The sequence below is a fragment of the Plasmopara halstedii genome, assembly GCF_900000015.1.
Source record: "Plasmopara halstedii genome assembly, contig: Scaffold_2881, whole genome shotgun sequence".
NCBI lineage: Eukaryota > Oomycota > Peronosporomycetes > Peronosporales > Peronosporaceae > Plasmopara > Plasmopara halstedii.
Genome location: NW_020189786.1, coordinates 274,411 through 296,371, shown reverse-complemented (window position 1 = coordinate 296,371; position 21,961 = coordinate 274,411). Strand labels below are relative to the sequence as shown.

At 43.5% G+C, this 21,961-nt stretch overlaps 5 protein-coding genes across 5 annotated transcripts; 2 read left to right on the top strand and 3 right to left on the bottom strand.

The window, feature by feature from the left end:
• Positions 1 to 6,368: 6,368 nt before the first annotated feature.
• PHALS_05145 (conserved hypothetical protein) lies at positions 6,369 to 7,063 on the top strand (the record flags this gene model as incomplete). Its single annotated transcript, XM_024718819.1, has 3 exons — positions 6,369 to 6,704; positions 6,763 to 6,903; positions 6,980 to 7,063. The coding sequence occupies 3 exons, from the start codon at positions 6,369 to 6,371 to the stop codon at positions 7,061 to 7,063; spliced, it is 561 nt and encodes a 186-aa protein (XP_024584180.1).
• Positions 7,064 to 7,315: 252 nt separating this feature from the next.
• On the bottom strand, positions 7,316 to 8,497 carry PHALS_05144 (hypothetical protein L916_14504; the record flags this gene model as incomplete). The annotated part of the gene is made up of 1 exon (XM_024718818.1): positions 7,316 to 8,497. The coding sequence occupies one exon, from the start codon at positions 8,495 to 8,497 to the stop codon at positions 7,316 to 7,318; it is 1,182 nt and encodes a 393-aa protein (XP_024584179.1).
• A 1,476-nt stretch (positions 8,498 to 9,973) lies between these two features.
• PHALS_05143 (uncharacterized protein) lies at positions 9,974 to 11,305 on the bottom strand (the record flags this gene model as incomplete). The annotated part of the gene is made up of 1 exon (XM_024718817.1): positions 9,974 to 11,305. The coding sequence occupies one exon, from the start codon at positions 11,303 to 11,305 to the stop codon at positions 9,974 to 9,976; it is 1,332 nt and encodes a 443-aa protein (XP_024584178.1).
• A 4,173-nt stretch (positions 11,306 to 15,478) lies between these two features.
• Positions 15,479 to 15,698, top strand: PHALS_05142 (uncharacterized protein; the record flags this gene model as incomplete). The annotated part of the gene is made up of 2 exons (XM_024718816.1): positions 15,479 to 15,520; positions 15,582 to 15,698. 2 exons carry the CDS (start codon positions 15,479 to 15,481, stop codon positions 15,696 to 15,698), a joined length of 159 nt encoding a protein of 52 aa, XP_024584177.1.
• Positions 15,699 to 20,981: 5,283 nt separating this feature from the next.
• PHALS_05141 (uncharacterized protein) lies at positions 20,982 to 21,231 on the bottom strand (the record flags this gene model as incomplete). The annotated part of the gene is made up of 2 exons (XM_024718815.1): positions 20,982 to 21,054; positions 21,128 to 21,231. 2 exons carry the CDS (start codon positions 21,229 to 21,231, stop codon positions 20,982 to 20,984), a joined length of 177 nt encoding a protein of 58 aa, XP_024584176.1.
• Between the last annotated feature and the right edge of the window lie 730 nt (positions 21,232 to 21,961).

Sequence of the window (21,961 nt, the reverse complement as noted above, 5' to 3'; positions counted from 1 at the left end):
GTGCACTGCTGCAAGCAGACTCCGAGGGGCGAGATCGGGTGATCGCGTTCGAATCTCGCCAGCTTTAGACTGCGGAGAGGAACTATCCACTCCATGACAAGGAATTACTTGCGGCGAAGAATACACTTGTCAAGTTCAGAGTTTTCCTGCTTGGCTCAAAGCCGTTTGTCGTCTACACAGGTCATGCGTCATTACGCACTGCGACTCAGTCGCCTCACATCTCGCAGAGGATGACCAGGTGGCTCTCAATCTTTGCAAAATATAACTTCGAGGTTAAATATTAGCCAGGAAGGCAGAATGCTTTGGCTGGTGCGCTGTCACGCAGACCGGATTATGAGCTTGCTCATGTCACGGCGGTGACGTCGTACATGATGGATTTAATCTGGGAGCAAGGGGTCCATAACAAGGATCAGGTCGTTATTAAAGGCAAGAATTGTGGGGCTCGGGTTCATCACCTGTTAAATAGGCCGCTTGAACGGTATAAGGCAAACAGCAAGGCGCATTAATCATTCCCAATTGCTTACCACCTCCAAGCCTGTAAGTGAATACCCTGTCGTATTATTACACGAGGAAGTCTGTCGTTTGCTTTCCTACTGGTATCTTGCCGGTATATTATCGCTGTTCGAGGCGTCGTTTTTAACAATATCGTGGCCTGCAGAGTTTATATTTCAGAAGACAGGGATGAGCGACGGTACGTCATGGCCATAGGGATTTTTTGGCGGAACGGTTAATATTCACTGTAAGATGGTGTCTTCTATGATGGAGCCGTTGGGGCTGAGGAGCGAATGAGAGTCAAAAGTTGAACAACCAGCCTCTAGAGATAAAAGGATGACTCATCTCTGTCACGACATCACGGCCCAAGTGTGCGGGGTCAGAGTTATAGAAATATCCGGCAGATGCTCTTTTTTGACCTGGATGCTGGCGTGGTAAAACGCTTTGGTCCAATGAAGTGCATCTGCCGACTATTGCGAAAAGAAACTAATAGCTCTTAGGTCAACTTCGGATACTCAGTAACTAAGTGAATATTCTTTGTCGCCACTTACTCGTAGACCTTCATCGCACCGCACGAATAGCTCGCCACACGATAGTGCTAACATAACAAAGCCGTTATATCGCGACAAAATAAATCATCTATCTTAATTCTAGGGTCTGGTCCTTCTACTCGCGGCTGACAGTCTTTTTTCGACGATACCAGCTCTAGCGCGGAAGTCAACTGTCGCTTCAACTCTTTACTGACTCTGGCACAGCAGACAACAGCTCGCAGCTGTTCCTTACCGTCTCGCCAGAAATGCGATTCGGGGATTTTGTCTCATCAGAGATTAATATATATAAGTTGATGTACGATCGCTCTGTTATGTTCCATCCCGAGCACTACCGCGTCAGCCTTTCGAGCTCATCTCTAGGCAAGTTCATTTTTGTCAAATCAAACAAGCCCATGTTTTGCATCGAAGCTGTCGCGGCTCCATGTCCACACCAAAACCGCGTCTTGCTTTCTTGGCAAATAAGAGCTCATGACTCACCGAAGCTCCACCAAAATAGAAGGATGTCTCACTTGCCTTTTTCGACTTTCAATCAATGGACAATTCGTTCTGGCTACGCCTTACTGACTAAGAGATAACGTTTCAGCTTCTCTTGGAGGTTCAGCGTAACTGGGATAGTGCCCTCACTAAGAGACCCACCGATACCATCTCTGTATCTAATATCCTCGATGCCTTTGCATCATGTATACTAATTTTGACAGTTGTGCGAAAATTGTTCAACGCTCCTGAATTTATCAGGTTATTCACAGTTTCACAAGCTCAAGGCCTTTTATGTTTATAGCTAACAACCTTGGCTGCTTGCCTCACCCTCTTGGCAAAAGTGCATCTTTCGGGGCCGGATATCACTAAGAACGACATCCACCGGGTATGATAGCACCCAGTTTTTCCCAGTAGGCCGCTCTGCACTGGCTGGAAACCGATGTTGCTCCACGATGATCGTCTGCCACCCTTGCGTAGCAGGCCGACCCTTTGTACTTCTCTGCTGAACGCAAAGAAAGCACACAAAGCGTAGATATTTTGAGCTTTCATTGGTGACTCATCATCGTGAAGCTGCTCAGCGGTCAAGATCTATCTCTCTTCCATCACAGCAAGACTGAGATCCATCGCCTCTGGTGCATACGTAGAGTTATCGAAACCAGTACCTCCGCACGCCTTCGCCGCACGAAATTTGTAACTTGCTTTAGATTAACACCCACCGCTCCTCCGAAAAGTTAGGATGAACGTGAAAGGTCTCATCCCGAGCCGCATCTGTCCAGATGTCCTTTATTACGAAGGTAATCTTTACCGCTCCTGATAACTCAAATAGGGATAAAGTGGGCTGAAACTTACTCTATTCCTTGCTTAGTATCTTATTGAAAATACTCACCGGAAGCATGACTGTGCTACGGCAATAGAGTAGCAGATGAAGAAGATGATTTGGTATTTAGCACAGTATAAAGCATCTTGGCCTGCGTCGTTTCACCACAACAATTACGCTCTCGAGAAGGAAGAGAACACCGCGTTTGGACATGATAGTTGCGAGAAGATCTTAATTTGATAAATTCTTAATAACTTTTTGATTTGAAGGCAGATATAAATGTTTAGCTCTTGTGATTTTTTTAGCGTCAAGGTGGTTTCCAAGGAAAAATCAAAACTTTTCATTTTTCAAATGATAGATTTAGCCAACAGCATTCCATCATCGTCAATATACGGCTTAACAGATAGAGGCCAGATTCCCAAAAAATGGCATTGTTCCATTAGATGCTAAAGATTTAAATTCTCACACTGTTGCTGACAAATTTGAACTCCTTCAAGTCAAATTGATTTGTCATCTCATTCAAAAATGTAGAGATAAGCTGGACTTCCTACCCACTACTCTAGCTCAAGCTGCCCTCGATTGTGCGCTCAAGGTCCAGGTATTTCTTCTTTCTATCCCTTCAGCCCGCTACAATTACTGCTTGCTGAAAGAAGGCCCTTATCAAGCACTTACACTATAAAACACGCGTTTCTTGCCTAAAAGCATGAGCATAAACCCGGTGTTGACCAAGCCGATCTGGTCACCATGATGAATCATTTTCCGTTTTGCTTTTGAGAGAAAGGCTTCATCGAAAAGCATGTCAATGTTTGATTCATTCTGGTATATTTCGAGTGTCTAATTTGTATTTTGGGTCTGTTCCTGACTGCGTATTGCGCTATCAGGGCACCTCTATCAAGACCACGCGTTCACAAACTCGATTAAGAAAGACAATATTCCAACGAATAAATGTGCCAAGACACTAGACCAAATTCACTATCGTCCCCCCGAAGAAATGGATCTGTTGTCCGTGAGAAGTTCGATGGGCAAGACATTTTTAACGCCACAAACACTTTAATTTGCCGTCTGGTGGTGTCAATTCCACCCCCGCAAGAACCGTTGCAGTCATTGCAATTACGTGAACTCTCTACACCTACTAATCACTTCTCTACGGGACGAAGACTTCAACGTAATATTAGTTTTGTATCCTCTGATTTTTTTTACTGCAATGATGGTTGTTCTACGCCAAAAACTCCATAGCAATACCATGTGAGTATTACACAGCCAAAACTAATTTTTTTCGCTATCATTTTAATTGATCTCTGATACATCTATACAATAGGAACACGCCTTATTGCTCTACCTAACTGCTCTCATTTATCGCCAACACGACTTTAATATTGAACTACCTATTCGACTATTTAACATTATTCGGAGTGGTAATTTTCGGACATTTGGGATTGATCGTAACAAGGCAATTTGTAACGCGCCTTGTATTCGATCTTAAGGCGTTTTCGATAGTGCCTGACAATGATATGATTATATATACAGCGAGTTGTTAGTTCAAACGCGCTCAGTTGAAAGTTGCTATGTATTATCTTATTACACGGCTATACCCCCCCCCGGCCCTGACTAATATATTACATTGCTTCCTTCGACTGGGGTATTTTTTCTTGATTCATTCTTGTACGAGTCGCCATCCGGAAGTCCACTTTTCGCTGTTGTCGGTAATATATAGCATGCAACCGACTTTCTTGCATGTCTGATTCAATTACGATTTTGTCCGCTGAGGGGCTCGAACCCGCACCACACACCGTGAGGCTCAGAAGCATTGACCACCTGACCCACGCCACCGGGTCAAGACGCGCTTACAGACTTTAAACTCACATCAATGAATAGCTCAAGCTTGATTCTTATAAGCATGAGCGGAATCGTCACTCCATCGAAGATCACTTTCACTTGTTCACTGTGGATTGTATTACTTTTGGCTTCATTCGTTGTGGCTGACTTTCATTTAGCTCTAGACTCTTAAAGTGATTCTCGCAGCTTATGTTCCACTCACAAACGCCATTGCGATTTCATTATCTGGACGCATCACTTTGGTTCATGGATTGTAAAGTTAATTATCTATGACGACCACCTTTACGACTCGCCGCACGTTGCGACTTTTCAGTCTTCATCCTACAGCCGACGATTAAATTACCTTGATTATTTGTTCACACGAGTCTAGAGATTTTTATGTGAAGTTATTGCTTTCTCAGTATTCGTTTAGTCTCTACGCAGATGCAAAGACGGGTAATCACTTTCGTGATAATTGGTTTTGTCTCCACGCGGATGTGAGGACTTCACTTTTATTCTTGGGATAAACACTCTCGCAAGGTATCAATTTGCCGCCATTAACGACTGATCGATATCTCATACCAACTTCCACGCTTTGAAGTCATGGCATGTCTTGATCGACTCTCCCGTTGAGCATGAATCCTGGATCTCCGCAGGTTTAATTGTGATCATAACCCTAAAGCTCGAAATGCCAGAAGATAACTGAGGAAAAGAAACTTCCCTGCACAATAGTAAATGTAAAGTGCTTCCCACATACAATTCGCAATGCTTATTCCAATTCTACCAAGACAACGAGACGAGCGCTGACACTTTAAAGGGTGCTGTATATTTGAGTGAGCTCGCTCCAAGGAGTGGCACAGAGTCTTTCCCACCCATCAGCACGACATAGTGGATAAATTTACGCTTACCTTAAGTTTCTTACTAGTGTGATGATATTTACATTTTCCAAGGGAGATTCCAATCCATCACTTAACCGCTCACGATGATAAGTAAACTCTCAAGACACTTTGGTAACGATAATGACACCGAACTTAACCAATCATTTAAAATTATAAAAGTATTGCTCGAAGAACAAGTTACCTTGATGGCCTACAAAGTCATATTCGTTTTAATATCCAGATCAACTGTGTCTCGACAGGTTGCGACCAAAATTCGAGCTTTTTGCAAATGTAACTTAGCTCGTGATCAGACTTTGTCATTAGGTTGATAAGGCGACAAGAATATACTCAAGACATGAACTCCATGGTCATCGCTTGAACTTGACTAGCATATTCTTTCTTAGATGATACTCATTCTGTATCCAAAAATCTCTCCTTTATACCACGTTCAGCTGACCCCGTGGTACATCGTCCAGAAGCCCACACATCGATGAAGACGATAGAACAGCAACAGCTTCTCTTCACGTGGCTCTACGAGAGAGAATGCCAAGTTCCATTGCATATCGCAATTCTTGCTGCACTCCACAAAAATTAACGTGAAAGGAGTAGCTCATCTACACTAGGAAAGTTTGCACAGATAAGACGGTGGACGATGGACGTGAATAGAAGCTGCAATTTGCTAAAAATCACATTGAAGATGAAGGATGTGATGCTCTGGACTTTGTAAAGAATGGAAGTAGCTGAATAACAAGATAGAGGCAGCAAAAGCTAAGACAGACGAAGTGATCGCAAAGGCTTTATCTACTCATCTGCTAATCTATAGACTGAATCTTGATTTTTTCTTTCCCAAAAACATCATATATATGTTGTTTTTCGATAGTTTGGATTAATAAAGTCATCTTAATTGTCTTGCTAAATGCCATCATTTAGGTCGCTATATTTGTGTACGAGACAAATGTAGCCGAGAACGTGCTAAGTAGTTTTTCTTCGATTGATTAGAGTTTTCGATTCAAGGGAACATACTTATGAAACTGTCATCGAAACTCCAATCAAGTGAGAAACTTATGCATCGATCGGATACGTACCTACATCATCCTTTAATGACCAAGCGACAGTGCGAATTTACTACATATGAAAATGATGAGATTGTGCAGATCCGAGTGTTCATAGAACTCCTTTATAGCTTTTGAGTCTAAATTTGGAAAAGTGATTGAGCTGCGTTTCCAATGGCCGTGGAGCGTATGTTGGTATGGTTGGTACAAAGGTTTAAGGCCGATTTTTTTAATAAGGTTATAATTTGTACATGGACCAGTCTGAACAACACAATACCTTAAAGTAATGACAAAAAATAGTGGTCACACCTCAGGTATCTCCTTGGGGCATGACAGTCACAACTCCACAAGCACGTGCAAAGACTTGCCCGACGACAGGCGCATGGTTCTCTCGACCCGCTTGCTCAAGTCTCGTGTCGGTCGTGAGAGGCAGCGCTATGACGATCTTACGCGCCTATTAGTCTGCATTGTGGTCTCGCGTCGCAAAATTGATGCCAGTTATGAGATTTTACTCATTTCGAGCTTTAAGCACCAAACACAATGGATCATTCCAAAGGGCGGTTGGGAAAACGACGAGACTGTTATAGAGAGTGCACTGCGCGAAGCCAATGAGGAAGCTGGGGTAAGCTCACGTTGCAAAATATCATAAAGTTTTATTAGTGATTAAAGAATTGATACAGGTAACGGGCGAAATCGTGGCCTCATTGGGCACGTTGAACTTTTACAGCCATCGTGGTAAGCCATGTCGCTTTTTTGGCTTTCAACTCGAGGTTACGCAGGTCTTTGAACATTGGGCCGAAAGCACTCGTCAGCGTAAATGGGTACGTCAGATAATGACATTTTGCATCAAAATGATGGTATAGCCATTAGTTTTTACAGTAAGGTCATGTGTACCAGGTTACTTTCGAAGAAGCGTGTGAATTGCTAGAAAGTCGGCCAGAGCTGGTTGAAATGGTCGTGCGCGCTGCTAATAAAATTTGAGCAAAGGTGCATGGAGGATATCAGTTCGAAAATTGCCTTGCATTGCCCACTATTGATTGCAATCTTTCTTTAGATGTAGTTGTAATATATTACGCAAAACTCAATAGAGGAAGCTCTTTCGACAAGATTGCTATGATCTTACTAGTTCAACAAAGAAGTTTCATTTTAAAAACAATGCACATTTAATAAGCCGCAATGGCTTGATCTACTTACTGATCACGTAACATTCAAACAAAAAACACGATGCGACTTTTATAGAGAAATACCAGAGGGTAGACCAGAAACGGTGCCTTTTTCGGAAGCGCTCACAGACAAACCCGAAAAATCCCAGTCCGACACAACTTTTGAGTTGGTGACAATATCGTACAAAGTTGTAGCTGTACCCGTAAGACCTGAGATCACAATATCTTTGATGGTAACGAGACTGGTAGGTGCGCCTGAGTAGCGGCCTCTATCCTTGCTGTAGTCCGAGTGTATGACGACAGCATTTTCCACATTCAACACCTTGTTGTCCACGTAATTCACGTCCGAGACGAAACCCTTAAGTCCGATGATGGCCTTGATACGTATGCCGTTTTCACTCTTCTCAATCGTGTTGCCTTGTACCAAAAGACCTGTCACCGTAGTGGACTCATCAATCATCATACCACCAATCGATCCAAGTGATATACCATGACCCCCACAGCAGTAGTTGTTGATGAAGACTGTGTTCGTACTGGATTGCATGGCCAGACAGTCATCCTGGTTGTAGATTGTACAATTTGTAATCGTGATATGGTCGTTTTTGGTCAGGTCAAAACCGTCCGTGTTCTTTGCTAGACCATCGCCAGCTCTAGAGTCAATAGTGATGCCAGTTAGTGTCGTGTTCTTGCAGGTGACAAGGCTAAAAGTTCGGTATGGCATATTCAGAATGGTGAAGTCAGAAACTACAGAGTTTATGACATTTTGCAATTTGAAGAAAACGGGGCGGGTGATTCCTTGGCCCTGTTCCCAGTAATATTTCCCTCGACCATCAAGAACACCTGATCCTTTTACTTTCAAATCGCTTCCACTGACGCGCACAAGAGGTCCGTCCCACTTCATAGTGCCAAACGTAGTAGTGCCAACAAACTGAATGACAGCACCTTTCTTGGCCGCGCTCAGATCCAGCGTTACACCAGCTGGTACTGTCAGCGAATCGACAATGATTGTGCTACATGACGAGATATCTGTGCCCTTCTTGTAAGTGCCCGTTAGATTACAGCTATCGTCTGAAGACAATAACGATTGCAGCACTGGTTGTGTCTGTTCCACTGTATCAAGCAACGAATCAGCCTGTTGTAGCACTGATGGCTCCGTCTGCTGACCCTCATCAGCTTGATGGAACATGTGAGACCCCTCAATCGTGAGTATCAGTAGTGGGAAGGTGGAGAGTGCAGTAGAAAGAAGCTTCATGGTAGATAGATAATTGGAGATCTTGCACTGAGGCGTTCAAATGAATAATGAGTGATCCCTTCATTCGGTAGTTTCTTTCTTTCTTTCGAAAAACGTCTTTATGAGTCGAAGCATGTCCAGTTTGCACATCAAATGTCGACTTTCATTGCGTGAATCTACGACAGACTATAACGATCGAGCGAACAACGATTCGGTTCAAAGACGTCAATTTTTGCTGATATCGCTAGTGGTGAAGAATTATGAATCAGCAATGCGCAAGGCTTAGTCATAAAAGTAAAGTCTTTAATATCATTGATGCTCAAGGTCCTGTAATCATGGCGTACACGTATTCAAATTCGCAATTGCGCGATAATGTGCAAGCGACTAGACATGGACACGCCAGAAGGTAAATGAGAACCAGACGCCACTTTGCAGAATTCGAGATCGACCGATTGAAATTATGTCATTTCCTTATAGACAAAGACCATAAACAAACTTAAGAAGTTATTGTACATGCCCGTGGTCAGACTATCCACATTGTAGGCAAATAATTGTCGAATTCATGGGTTGAGAGCTAGAATTTTCTGCATAGGATGGTCAGGAAAATAGTGTCCTGATATGCTGGTGATTAATCAGCTTATTTATAAACGACAATACAATAATTTATTTTGTGAGCTGCAACTGATGATGGGAACTTGCGACGCTAAAATTTTATTGATAGATTGTTTATTTATTGTTTATGTGCTAGCTATCCAATATGACTTGTGGGTAAAAAACGTTTACATTTCAGAAAGGCGATTATTAGCTGTCGTGCTTTTCGCGACGATAAATGCGTCATCACGGTGTGGCAACATGCGGTTCGAAATCTTGATCACTCTTTTTATGACCGTCATAGTTGTACACTGAAAGCCATGACGCTATCAAGTATAATACTAAGTATTTTTTCAGATGTCGACCCACCAATTCAACTATTTTAGCTACATTTTTTGATATATCAGCGATATACCAAACATACAAACTCCAAGGTAAAATATCTATTTTAATTGTTCGTACTAGTTACAATGGAACTTAATATATTTAGATCTTAGAAGCAAGCATAGATGAAAAGCTTTATCGTTCTGAACCCTACGCCATTCCCTTGATGGGTGTGTGCGCTAAGACAACGCTGAAGCCGGAAGGCAGGAAATTTGATGCCATCAGCTATGTATATTGCTGCAATATGTCATTCTATAAAGCACTGCGAAGGGAATTTCCTTCAACTTCCTCAAGCACCCCTGCACACCTTCGAGTTTTATCCCAGGTCGCTCACCGTTAATCAGTTTAATTTCTACTATTGAAAGCATGATCGGAGGTATATAGATACATGCAAATTTTAAGATATGGCCTACGATTGGTGGAGGCGAATTTAAAAAAGATACTTCCTCTGTCCGAAAATATAAGCTGGTGTCTATTACTGCGCGTGTCCGAAAATATAAGCCTAAGTACGGTTTTGACTTTTTATTTTTGCCCAACCGAACTTAAGAAACGTCTGGCCTTATCGTACACTCGATCACTACATGTCAATGAAGGTGGTAGCAAACCAGTGCTCGTTCGTAGCGTGTCCTTGGCGAGGTGAGGGATTTTGTACTTGTTGCATCCGTCGATATGCATTGTCTCCTGCAGTACTGACTGCAGCGTCAGAAAAACTTTGTCGAGAGCAGTGTAGTGGAGTTTAGCGAAAGCGTCGTCCACGTTGTTGACTAGATCCTCGATAGTTTTAGCTTTCATTTTGTGCTGCAACGACTGCAGTGAAGCAAAGAACCCGAGATCATTCGCATTGAAATCCGGTGAATTGGCTGGTTGCGCGGTAAGCTTCATATCCCAGCCGCCAGCTGAGCACGCAGAGTGCACTTCGGGGTCATCAACCGTGACGTGCGGTTTGGCGTTATCCTGTTGCAGCACGACCCGCTTGCCTGATGGCCATACCGCTTTGATGCGCGGTATGACCATCCGGCAAAGCGCTTGTCGATAAATGTCGCGATCGACAGTGTATGTCTTTAGCTCCAAAGTCCCAGCCGCTCGATTCTTGCTGGATCGCTCTGCAGGCTCATAAACAGCAAACGGCCACACACCGATCTTTCCATCCCAAATACAATGATTCTTCGCAGACCATCGCGGGCGAGCCACTGCCGCAAGGAACATCACTTTGATCATGTAGTTCTTGTTCTTCACGGTGATGTAGGGCTCCTCTTCGTGCTCTCCAAGATAGAACCGTTGCTTGTCCTTCTTCAAGTAGAACCACTTCTCGTCTAAATGTACGTATTCCATCATACTGTCGAATCGAATACAGACACCGGGACCACGCTGCACAAAACTAGCAGCAAATTTGACTCGATCGATACGCTGCTTGTCAGTAAGCATCGGCTTGGCGCGAGCTGTGTGACAACGAAATACTCCAGCGAGAAAGTAGTCATGCAGCGTAGACTTTGGAATACCGAGTGTATTCGCCAAAGTACGAATATCTGACCTGTCTTCTAGCGGGATAAGTTCGATGGCGTCGTTGAGGGCGTGGCGGAACTCCGGCGTTAAACGCGTCTTGCGGCCACTCTTTCCCTTCCTGCCGCTGTTGTAGTTGATCGGCTCTCCTGCTTTGATGTCCTTGGTAGTCCGGCGCCACAATCGCGAAATCTGGTCAGTACTACATCCATACTTAGTCGCGCTGGAGCCGATCGCGCCTGGAGGCGGGCGTAGCTCAATGCTGACCCGCAGGAGGAAAGCGATAACCTCAGCACGCTCGGGCGGGGTGATATTCTTTCGTGGCTTTGCCACAGAAGTAGCGTCAGACCCCATCACAAGGAGTGGCGAAGAGTCAAAGCCGAAATGGGGTTTGACGGCTGTGCGTTTACCGTTATAACTTTGGCTCTGTTCAACAAAAACTCGCACGAGAACCACCAATCGACTTGTCAGGCTCGACCCGTCAATTTTAGCCAGTAAGCAAGCAGAAAAGGTCAAATTTGAGCTTAATATTGGTCAATCCCCGCAGCACCGCTTATATTTTCGGACAGAGGAAGTATTTGTCAGAAAATTACTACAAGTACTTTAACAAGGCTAGTTTAGTTCAACATTACGTGTTCGGTATGTTGGTTCGATAACGCTACAAAACAGACCGTGATGGCAGTATGGATGTGGACGTAACAGCTTTGACTATCTAGACAAAATTCTTGGAAAATAGAAGTTGTGGATGATGAATAGAATGCTGTCACCAAAAGCATGAAAAACTGCCTCACTTCAGCTAAATTTGATTTATCCTTATCCCTCAGCATGTACTCGGGTCATAAATATTCACGCACGGCTGATAATAAACCCGAACACGCGATAGCAAACTCGCGTCGGAGGTATCTTTAGTATTGTGAAGATTTTTTTGCATTCATATTGAGCTTGCGGTGCATTTCGAATAATAGATCTGCTATTTTCATTTCGCTAAATTGTCCTGTTTTACCAAAAAACTTTGGAATTGAGTCTGGTACTAATATATAGAAGTCTGAACTCGGTGTGGTGATAGCTAATCAGACCACGAAATAGCCATGAGCAAACTGTCCATAATCGTGCAGAACACGAAAAGTCAAATATGGAAAAACACGTTAAACGCTTGCGAGCGATATTCGAGTACATTAATCAGCAAACGCCCCGTCACGTGCAGGGTGCCCTGCTTGACTTTAAGCCGGTATTGTATCTAAAAGGATCATGCGTCGTTGCGCACAGCTCATGACGAGAGAATACGTACGACGTAAGCGTCAGACAAAATTTGCTGAGCGGCTGAAAATTTAGGAAGTAGTGGGTTTGAGAGCTCAGATGTCGCTTGAACGAAGTGCGCGATTGCACGTCTGCACTGCTTTGGCATTTAGCAAAGCTTGCTGTATCACAACACTAATGGTGCCTATTTACAAAAAACGTTCCTGGAGTATTATACTCCTTTGGGGCCTTTTTGGACGAGAAAAGCATGCAGATTGTTCGCACTAAGTGTTGGTGATCTCATAAGTGTGCACGTGCTAAACTTGTTGACAGAAATAACTTCTCCCGCATGTGGTAATGTCTTTGGCTAGTTTGTCGGCTCCGATGGAGTGCTGGCAGTCCATAAGTATGGACTTCATCCGACTGTCAAAACACGCGTCTGGTAAATACTGGTGTTGTGATCTTTGTGGATTATGAGCGCACAATCGCTCATCCTGCAACGGTCTGCAAGAGTGTAACCAATGTGTATAAAGCCAAGCTGGCTCTCGACGATATGGATCACTGGTATCCATTATATTGGATGAATATGCGCTTTACAGCGAATTTTGAACAGACATGAAATCATTTTCGACACCAGATCAATTAGATCACCCGCTGACCATTCGCAAAGAGATGATCACATAAAGTACACGAATCGTGCTTGAGATGATGCTTTTTGTACCAGAGTAAACCATTTATTCATATCTCGACTTGGTGACGCATGCGCTTCCACCAACCAACGGTGGAAGACCGCAGTAGTAGAGAACGAGTTGCTCCGTTCCATTAAGTCTGTGGTAATAAAGCAGTACATGTCCTTACAGGCTTCATTCTATTCTATGAACGATTTAAAAACCTCCGGATGCAATTGACAACGCCAGATGGCGCCATGACGCGGTTTGGAGCTTTTGGACGTAATTCAAACGAGGAAGCGCAATGGCAAAGCCCGGAAGCAAATCCGTAATCAAACCCTTTCGTCCTCGAGCGCACGCCGTGACGCTTGGGTAAAGCTGACGTGTCGGTACAACTACTTGAGTCCAAGAGAGTAAGTCGCGGTAGGGTGGAGCTCAGCCGGCACTGTTTGATGAGCAAGGGATGGTTTGCTAATAAAGGGGCCTACCAGTTCATCATGGATGCTACTGGTACGCGATGGAATAGAAGGATTACTCCAGACGATGAATTATAAGTTCGTGGTTCCACTTAGTGCACTCTTGGTCTTTATAGTCAATTGCAGAATCGCCCGTCGCATCGCACTTTAATAGTGAAAGTTAACCAACCTTGCAGGAATAAGATCCTTAATCGGTAGCTGTTACAGCTGAATCATGAGCTGTAAACAGCAGGAAACCGGAGATGATGAAACGTCACATCGACGTCCGCATCTAGTATCCAAGGTACATTTTCCATGGGACTTTGAAAAAATTTCAACCACCGCTTCATCAAGAGCAAACGGTAATCCTGGGAAGAGAGTTTCTGTGGATAAACAAGCACTTGGGGAGCAGCTTTCTTGCACTCGTTTTGTTGTAAACGTGAGCTGAAGGACCATAGAAATAGACGCGTTGGAGCTTGCTTTAGCGCAATGAGCGGCTTCGAACGGTTCAAATCCGTACTCACGAAGTGTGGCGTGAGCAAGAGCTGGCGTGACGATTGCGCATGCAGCTCAGTAAGCTGGACTATTTTAGTCGGGTGCAGTCGAGCTGGACATTATCGTGAGCTTCATGGTAAGGTATTTAAATTTTTCGAGCTTTTGAAAAAGGACACAGAGTCCTAGACTTACACTGCGGAAAGACTGAGCGCAGTAAGTCCCTATTCAAAGAAGCGAGGCCTTGTGTCGTCGGGTGAGGACGGAAATGTTTGGTCAAGACTCACAGATTTAATAGAGAGCTCATTACCGGAAGTCATCTCGGCAACCTCATCAAGAATTTCTTCCGGCACACCGATCTCAACGACCGCGCTTAGTGTGGGGGTCCGCTTAGGCAATTAATTTGGTACACAGAACGGACTCCTGATGCTACTATGCTATGAAGAGCAGGCACAGTCTAGTATAGGGAACATAGTAGAAACTCCGGGTTCAGTGGTTGCTCGACTTTGTGTAGTGAGACAAGGAGATAAATATGCCTAAGTATGGCCAAGGGGTATAGTGGGAAAGGTGTATATGAACAAGCAACGTAATCTTGTGTGTTCAATTTTTACACATTTGGTGCAATCATACGAGACAAAATTACTCCACACTTGGTGAGAATTATGAATATTCACAGGCTCCCGAGAAATAATATTGATGAGGATGATGGGACATCGAGAAACAGAAGTACGTGTACATCTGGGCTGTTAGCCGTAAGTCAGAAAAAAGGATATTTTTGTATAAGGGATAGTAAAACGTCTATAATAAGTATTAGTGTCAGTAGCATTGATCCGATATCTAGAATTGAAAGTGCAACGCAGACTGACGTTCAAAGCTCCCTAAAAGATTCCTTATTCCCCTCCTGAGCGGAGCGCACAGACATATCTTCTGTGCGCTTGTACATATGTACTGTGAACGTCAAAATCCCTCTCGACAAACTGCACGGCGGTCCCATCGCAATACTTACTTATCGGAAGTTAATGAAATCCAATTTTCCCATCGCAATACTTACATTGTATTTCCTCAAGTATTGAAACCGAAAATTTATCGTTAAGTTGAGCTCACCCAAACTCCGAACATGTACTACCTCGAATGAACTAAGTAGTCAGTAACCTTTAAAGCTTCTGGCCACGCTTTTGGATGAAGCGTACGAAATTATCCTCTGCGTATAATATATGCAAGCTATAATCGTCAAATCTTCCTCTGCGCGAGATGCACTGCGCCCAGTTGCATCTGGTGAAAATTAAGCGACCGAGTCTTAATACGACTACAACCTCTATACAAACTGAATATCTATCGGCCCTCAAGACAACAAGTCACATAAAAACATAAGTTGCTTTTTGGTCCCGAGAGAATAAATCAATTGATAGTCGGAGGGCCAGCATTGGTAGTCAATCATCCGCTTGAAGGCGCAATCCAGTTATAAATTAGGCTGGCGAGGCACCTCTAAAAACACTAAATCCAGGAGACCCGATGGAGTCTCACAGTAAGACCCCTTGCGCCAAACGTCCTAGCAAAAAAGGTGGTCCATAATTTCCATGGAGCAATAACGCGTCGTGATATCGTTCTTTGCGCATAGTCTGCCGCGCGAGGAAATGAGTTTTATGTGCAATACCTCTTAAAAAAGGCAACCTCCCATGGAAAGCGTTAAAGCAACAGATGTCGCGGGAATTGACATCGTCAATCTAAGCGCATCCTAAGAGATCGAGCTGGTTTTTTAAAATCGGCAGGCTTTTTAAGAAACGGTGGCTGTTTTTATCATCCTCGAAAGAAGCGGTGGCTGTTTTTATCACACTCGAGGAAACCAAAGAATGGGTATCAGAACTTCGTATGTTCTGCGAGGTTTGGTCAGAGTAGAATATATGAAAGCGATAGAGACGATAAATCTCAGCTAAGCTGGAAAAATTAACTTTTAAGCTGCTAAGAAGATTTCTGCAGATGCTACATATGTTGTAGTACCAAACACATACGCTCGGAGTCGCCCCATTATCATAAATTCGAAGGCACCAAGGCCAATCCCCCACGCAGTGTCGACCAACAAAACCGTCGCGTGAAAGCGTCGAGTCCCACAGGCGAGAGCTTAGTGACTAGAAAGAAACTGTTCTCACAGGTACATCGTGAAGGTCGACGTCAATGACACTCAGTCGTAACAAGGGCGACTGATATAAAGGATGTGGGGCACATAGCTCAAAATTTATGATTGTCAGCTTCATTGTTCGGGCTTTGTTCGGGCTTTGCAAAAAGCCGTTAGCCTGTTTATATCTCTAATATTAGTGCTTAATTTCGTACGACGCGCAACTGACAAACTGTAGCCAGTACGTGGAGGCATCGTAGATGCCAAATGTGTGAACGCTGTATTCGTGGGTCTAGCGACGGGACAATAGTGGAAGCGGCAAAGTTCTCTTAAAACTTCGATATATTTTGAGATCTTTGGCAACATGAATTGCTGTACCTAAATTTATAATATAGTCTAATCCTAGATATGACATGGCTTGAACGCTATGAGCCACGGATCGACTGGAAGGCAAAGAGTTAAGTACCATGTACTTTCCTCCTGGCAATCTGAGTTGCTAAGTACAAGCGCTTTTTGTTCAGGAACAATACTTCGATAACTTCTATGGAGGACATTATATTGGCTAAATATCAAGCATAGTCTGGATCAGAGCTTGATAGGCAGAACCTTTAGTAAGCCGCAATTTCAGAATGGGATAGAAAGTTGGGAGCGTATCATAGTCATTAAGTAAATCACTGCCAAGACAGGGTTAGTCGACGGCTTGACGTGGTCCCTAGGATTTGTAAGGCGGATAATAACAGCTGTAAACTGAGGCATGTGGTAAATCTGGTGCTAAGTAAGAACAACCGTAAGTGGAAAGTTGAAGGGCCAGGCCCTGCCTCGTCTCTTTTGGTAAAAGCGTTCGTTGTGCTCAAAACGATTTTAGGATTTTTTATTAAAAGTTACGGAGCAGTGACCCTCCAATTTGCGCTTTATTCCTGAGGAATATCTGAGCTTGTTATTCGACATGGAGAAATCGTTAATAAAAGCATTTGAAGAGAAAAAAAATCGAGGAGCGAGACAGCTATCCTAAAGAACAGATATTCTCTATTTATTGCTGAGCGAATATGACACGCGGTAACAAGATTCCCATCACGCGTTGCCCTCTGACTGAAGAATGTATCATGAACCTGACTTGATTCTCAGAATTACGTCCAATGTCGATTGCTTTAACATGACGCGTGGCGTCATCGACGCTGTTTTCTATGCCAAACACATGATGGTGGATTAAATGAAAAGGAGAAGATGTATCCATTTGCCGTCGACAAGACTTACAGCAAGTGACTATGTAAGGCACTTGTGAGTGCCGGCGACTAGACACCACATTCTCGAATTGACTGCCGAACAGCATATTTGGTTGATACTGATAAGTACCGTTGTTTTTAATGATATTTGCTGTCAACTGCTCTAAAGAGAAATTAATATCCATCTTACTGCGGTAGATTATCTGAGCGGGATAGAGTGGACGGCTATGCCCCAGGGATTGCCTAATACACTGGTGACGTTCAGTTATTTGTGATGCCAGTGTTCAGGTCACATCGTGCCTATGCAACTAATCCACTCCGAGAATACATTCTTCCATACTCATGCAGAGCATGCAGAATCATTTGTGGACATCCACACCAAAGACTCGCGAGCAGTGCTTGATTGTACGTGTGTGGACATAATTGATCTCTTTGTGAATTGCCTCAAAGTAAAAAAATTATGTAAATACATACCGCAGCTACGAAATCTATCGTATAATATCCAGTTCCAATGTTCAACAGGCTTACAAAAAAAGGTGTGGACTGGCCAACTACTTGCAAAGTCAATTGAGAGTTTTGCTTACATATCGCGATCCTTCGTCAACCACCTCGTCCATATAAGGTTGGGCCAGAAGAGGCGGATTTCACCTTCGTAGAGGAAGATTTCATCAATGCCCCGTTAATGCCCTATTTTTATCGGAACTGACCGTTTCATGTCGACTGTGACGCTTCGACTTTTGACATAATACACAAGAAAGATGCCAAAAACATATAATGGTTGACTTGGTTGGATCAAATAGGCAACGAAGAACTATCCAATTCATGTCAGAGAGAGTTTTGCTTTCGAGGATGTTTTTTGCGTCTCCCGAACTGTGGACAGTCGCATGCACGATTTAGGCGTCGCGCATCGATGAAGCATCTTTATATATAGTATCAGCCTATCTGTCCGTAGTACGGATACCGAGTTGTGCCCTCAATACCTTGAACCTTCATAGTCAAAACAGCAAGTGATTGCGTGACATTGTCAATATCCCAAACAGAATGCCAACGTATTTTGTGTTTAATGCGATCCCATTCTAACCAATAATTCGGATGCGGAACTTTCTATTCCAATCACCTTCAGCTTTCAGTAGAACGTGGATCCATTTATGGTAGCGTACCAAACCGCACTGAATCTTACTTGAATAGATTCACCGAAGTTGTACTATTGTAATGGTGTATTGATGTTCTAAAAGAGTCAAAACCTGCTTTCGATACGGACAGTTCGGCTTTCAAATACAGTTGCAGCGCTGTATAGATTTATCATATTGACTTGAGGCACTGTGAGTGGATCGCTGCATTTTACTGTGATGTTGTGAAGCAACAGGGGGCTTATCGAGACGTTTTTTTCCCAATCAGATGGTCTTGCCTTTAGCGTTTCTGCAAATGGGATAGTGGTTGAAAAGTAACGCCATGTTAGTGAATTTTCGATTGTACAAATTTAGGAAGCCCAATTATGTTTAGAGGTAACTTCACCTAAGCGACTACAACGTTGCATGTGTTGGTCCATTGACAACAACTATCAAGGCTTATTACCAACACAAAAGTCACAAGATTTTCTGCTTTGGTATCCGCATACTGTTTCTTTTTATTGGCTTTTAAGTAGAGCTTTGCGGAGTTGACGCAAGACGCATAACCTCGTCGAGATGAACCGTCGTTTTCGTTACATCGTATCACGGGGCTGATATCTCAGTTTTGACAATTTCTTTCTCATTAAGACCACAACCATATCACTGGAATGTATACGGGACACGACATCAGACAAACATTTAAATAAAGCAACGCATTTGAAAGAGTGGCGCTATTCAGCTGTCGCTTCGCGCATGTGCTTCGAAAGAAACCCTCCGCCACGCAATTAGCGCATTCGGTTTGGGATGATGTGTCGTAGACATTTGAAACATGGAGTCAGCTAGCCTGAACAATGTTGTCATAACGTTTGCCATAAAGTGCAGAGCCCAACATTGGAATAGGTCACGAGCAAGCCATGTTGACTAAAAAGCTTTGTCGCAAAGCAGCGTGACGGTATCCGCACCGTTAATAGTGTCACTAGCAGCACTAAAATAATCGGTTTGCTCAAACGATCATTAAAGACCACAATTCCGGTTTGCCGAAGGCGTCTTCGGCGAGCCACAAATAAGCTCAATGCATCTTGATAACCGGTACCAGTATACTGGCTGATGGCGGTGATGCATGCGGCGAGTTATTTTGCTGACACATTCGCGCAAGCGTACCTTAGAACCTTTCGTTACCGATATCTTGGGTCATTAATACACTGTATTCACTCTTATTTCAGCCGAGGTGACGTCTCGACGGAAAACGATGTGCTCCGAGTACTTAGAGCTCTGATAATAAGCTACCACTAAATGCTGTGTGACAAACAGTTCATGCTTTAATTTAGCAAGCTTTGGCGACAACGATAAGCATTGAAAACGCGTTTTGGTATGCTACGTCAAGCGACATTCATTCTCAAAAGCTATATACCTCTCCAAACTACTCGCAGAGTGATGAATGCTCTTTTTGAATTGCACGTCGTACGTATGGAATCGTCAATGCGAAATAGCTATCGCGACATATGATTGATTCATAGTCTAGGTGACGAAAAAGAACATCGCAACATCAGCCCTCGATTTTTTCTTGGCGAAGCAGAAAACTCATATTAAAGGTGATAATTTGATGACGTCGCTGTGTTACGAAGCGCGGTCTGTATAATTCACAAATGTCTTTGAATTATGCAGTTGTATCTTGGACATGACGTAGATATATAATATATTATTTTTTCTATAAAAAGATCGTGTTTTTTCGTCGCTTGAAACAAGAAATAAAACACGCAATGGCACGCCCATGCACACTGACATCGACGTGGAGTAAAGCGCAACTTTATGACAGAGGAACAGCTAAACTACAATTAATGTGACTTCCCGTCGCCACATCATCATACTCGTTTGACAGGAAAAAATCTTTGTAGTCTCCTCAAGAACAACAACTCCACTTTTTGCACTCAGTGGTTTTACTGCCGGACTTATATCTGATTGATGACGGGCTAGGCTTGTAACACCCTCAAGAAATAACTTCTCCAGCCCAGGGATTGGCTCGTCATTAGCTTAAACAACACCATTACTTCAATCACGAGTGCAAAACCTTGCTCACCACAAACCTTTGAAGCTTGAGCGCTCGACATGGGGAGAATGTCACTCATTATTGCTGAGGCAGCTATACCATCCCAATGCTCTTTTCTCCGGATAGACTATCTTTAATTCTCTAAAATCAAACATTTTAAATTCTTCATCTTATCATAGGATGCAAGCTCATCCAGTAGTCGTATTTAACGACGAGCGCTCCGACGTGCAACAGTATTGCCTCGCACTTTGTGAGGTAGAAGCTTGAATCTAAGACTCGCGTTGACTGGCGTATAGAAATGAGTTCATCTTGACTTAGGTCATGAGCATTTGATACTCCATAAAGTAACGACATTTTTTGCCATTAAGAACTTGTATTGCCGTCCGTAGTGTGAACAAAAAAACACTGGTTGCCAAAAACCCATACCTGTCCTCACTTCCATTATCTATGCTGGACGTTTGTCCAAGTGTCATACTCAAAGCAAATTCGTTGAAATTATTGAGTAACTCTTATCCATAGCGGGTCTTCTCTCTACCATTAATAGGCCGTGTGCCTCTACCACGATGATAATTCCCACTAGGTCAATCAGCACTCACGTTCTGGCGCCAGAAATGCATCCACCTTTTCTTCAGGATCTTATTCATCTCAAATCCAAGGCATGTCGTTTGCATAAAAAAGCGCCATGCCTCAATGATGCGAATCCTCGCGCGATAATTTGGCGATAATGTTTTGAAGTTCATCTCCTCGCTCTAACCCACGGCTGTCAGACAAGGACAAGGTCATAAAATCTGCCGAGATGCATTTTGAATCACATCCTGGAGGATGGGATGTACACATTGAGTAGCTTGCGTAAATTAGCTGCATTGTATAAGTTCAGCTTCACATTTAATTCACGGAATTCTCCTATGCTTCCAGCGCCGGACTGGTGTCTGACCATAGTTAAGTCGCTGGGTGCAGCATCTTTGCTATCACCGCCAGTGCCGTCTTAGTGGTAGTACCTTTGCGGTGCACTACCTTTACTGGTTTCATCGATATGACGTGGTCGTATGGAGCTTCGCACCGGGTCCCACGGACATTGCACATCAAAATCTTGACTCGAAAAGTCCGCGCTCAAAAATGCACATAGTTTGGTTTGCATGCTTTACCCAGGAGCGGAAATGGGATCCTCTTCAAGCACTAGTTAGCTAGGTATGCTTGCTGTCAAAAGTGACATATATTGAGGCGTATTCTTTTTGTTCTGATACTATATCTACGTTTTGTAATAATTTTGTATTTATTATGGGCTGACGTCGCCAGGGTACCAGGTAATCTTGTAAAAGTGAAATGTCAGCATCTAGTCATTGGTTAAGTCAGGATATACCTTCCATAAGTAACAGCCCAGAAGTACATAACGGCCCACTAGACGCTCCGCTTAAAAGTTGGCAAGCCCTTGCTCATCAAACAGCACCGGTGGAGAATGACCCAGCCGCGTTGATCACACCCGGTAATGGTGGCATGTCACTTCTCTCCGAAAATTTTTGAGTGCGACTACATCAGAGATCGATGACATTGTGGGTGCGCTATCTAAGCTACGCTATCGCACTGCGGGCCCTCAGCAAATTCAAATTGCGTCACCGCTCTTAATCAAAGGGTAGCTCAGCTACAAAGGATGGTCGAGACACTACTCC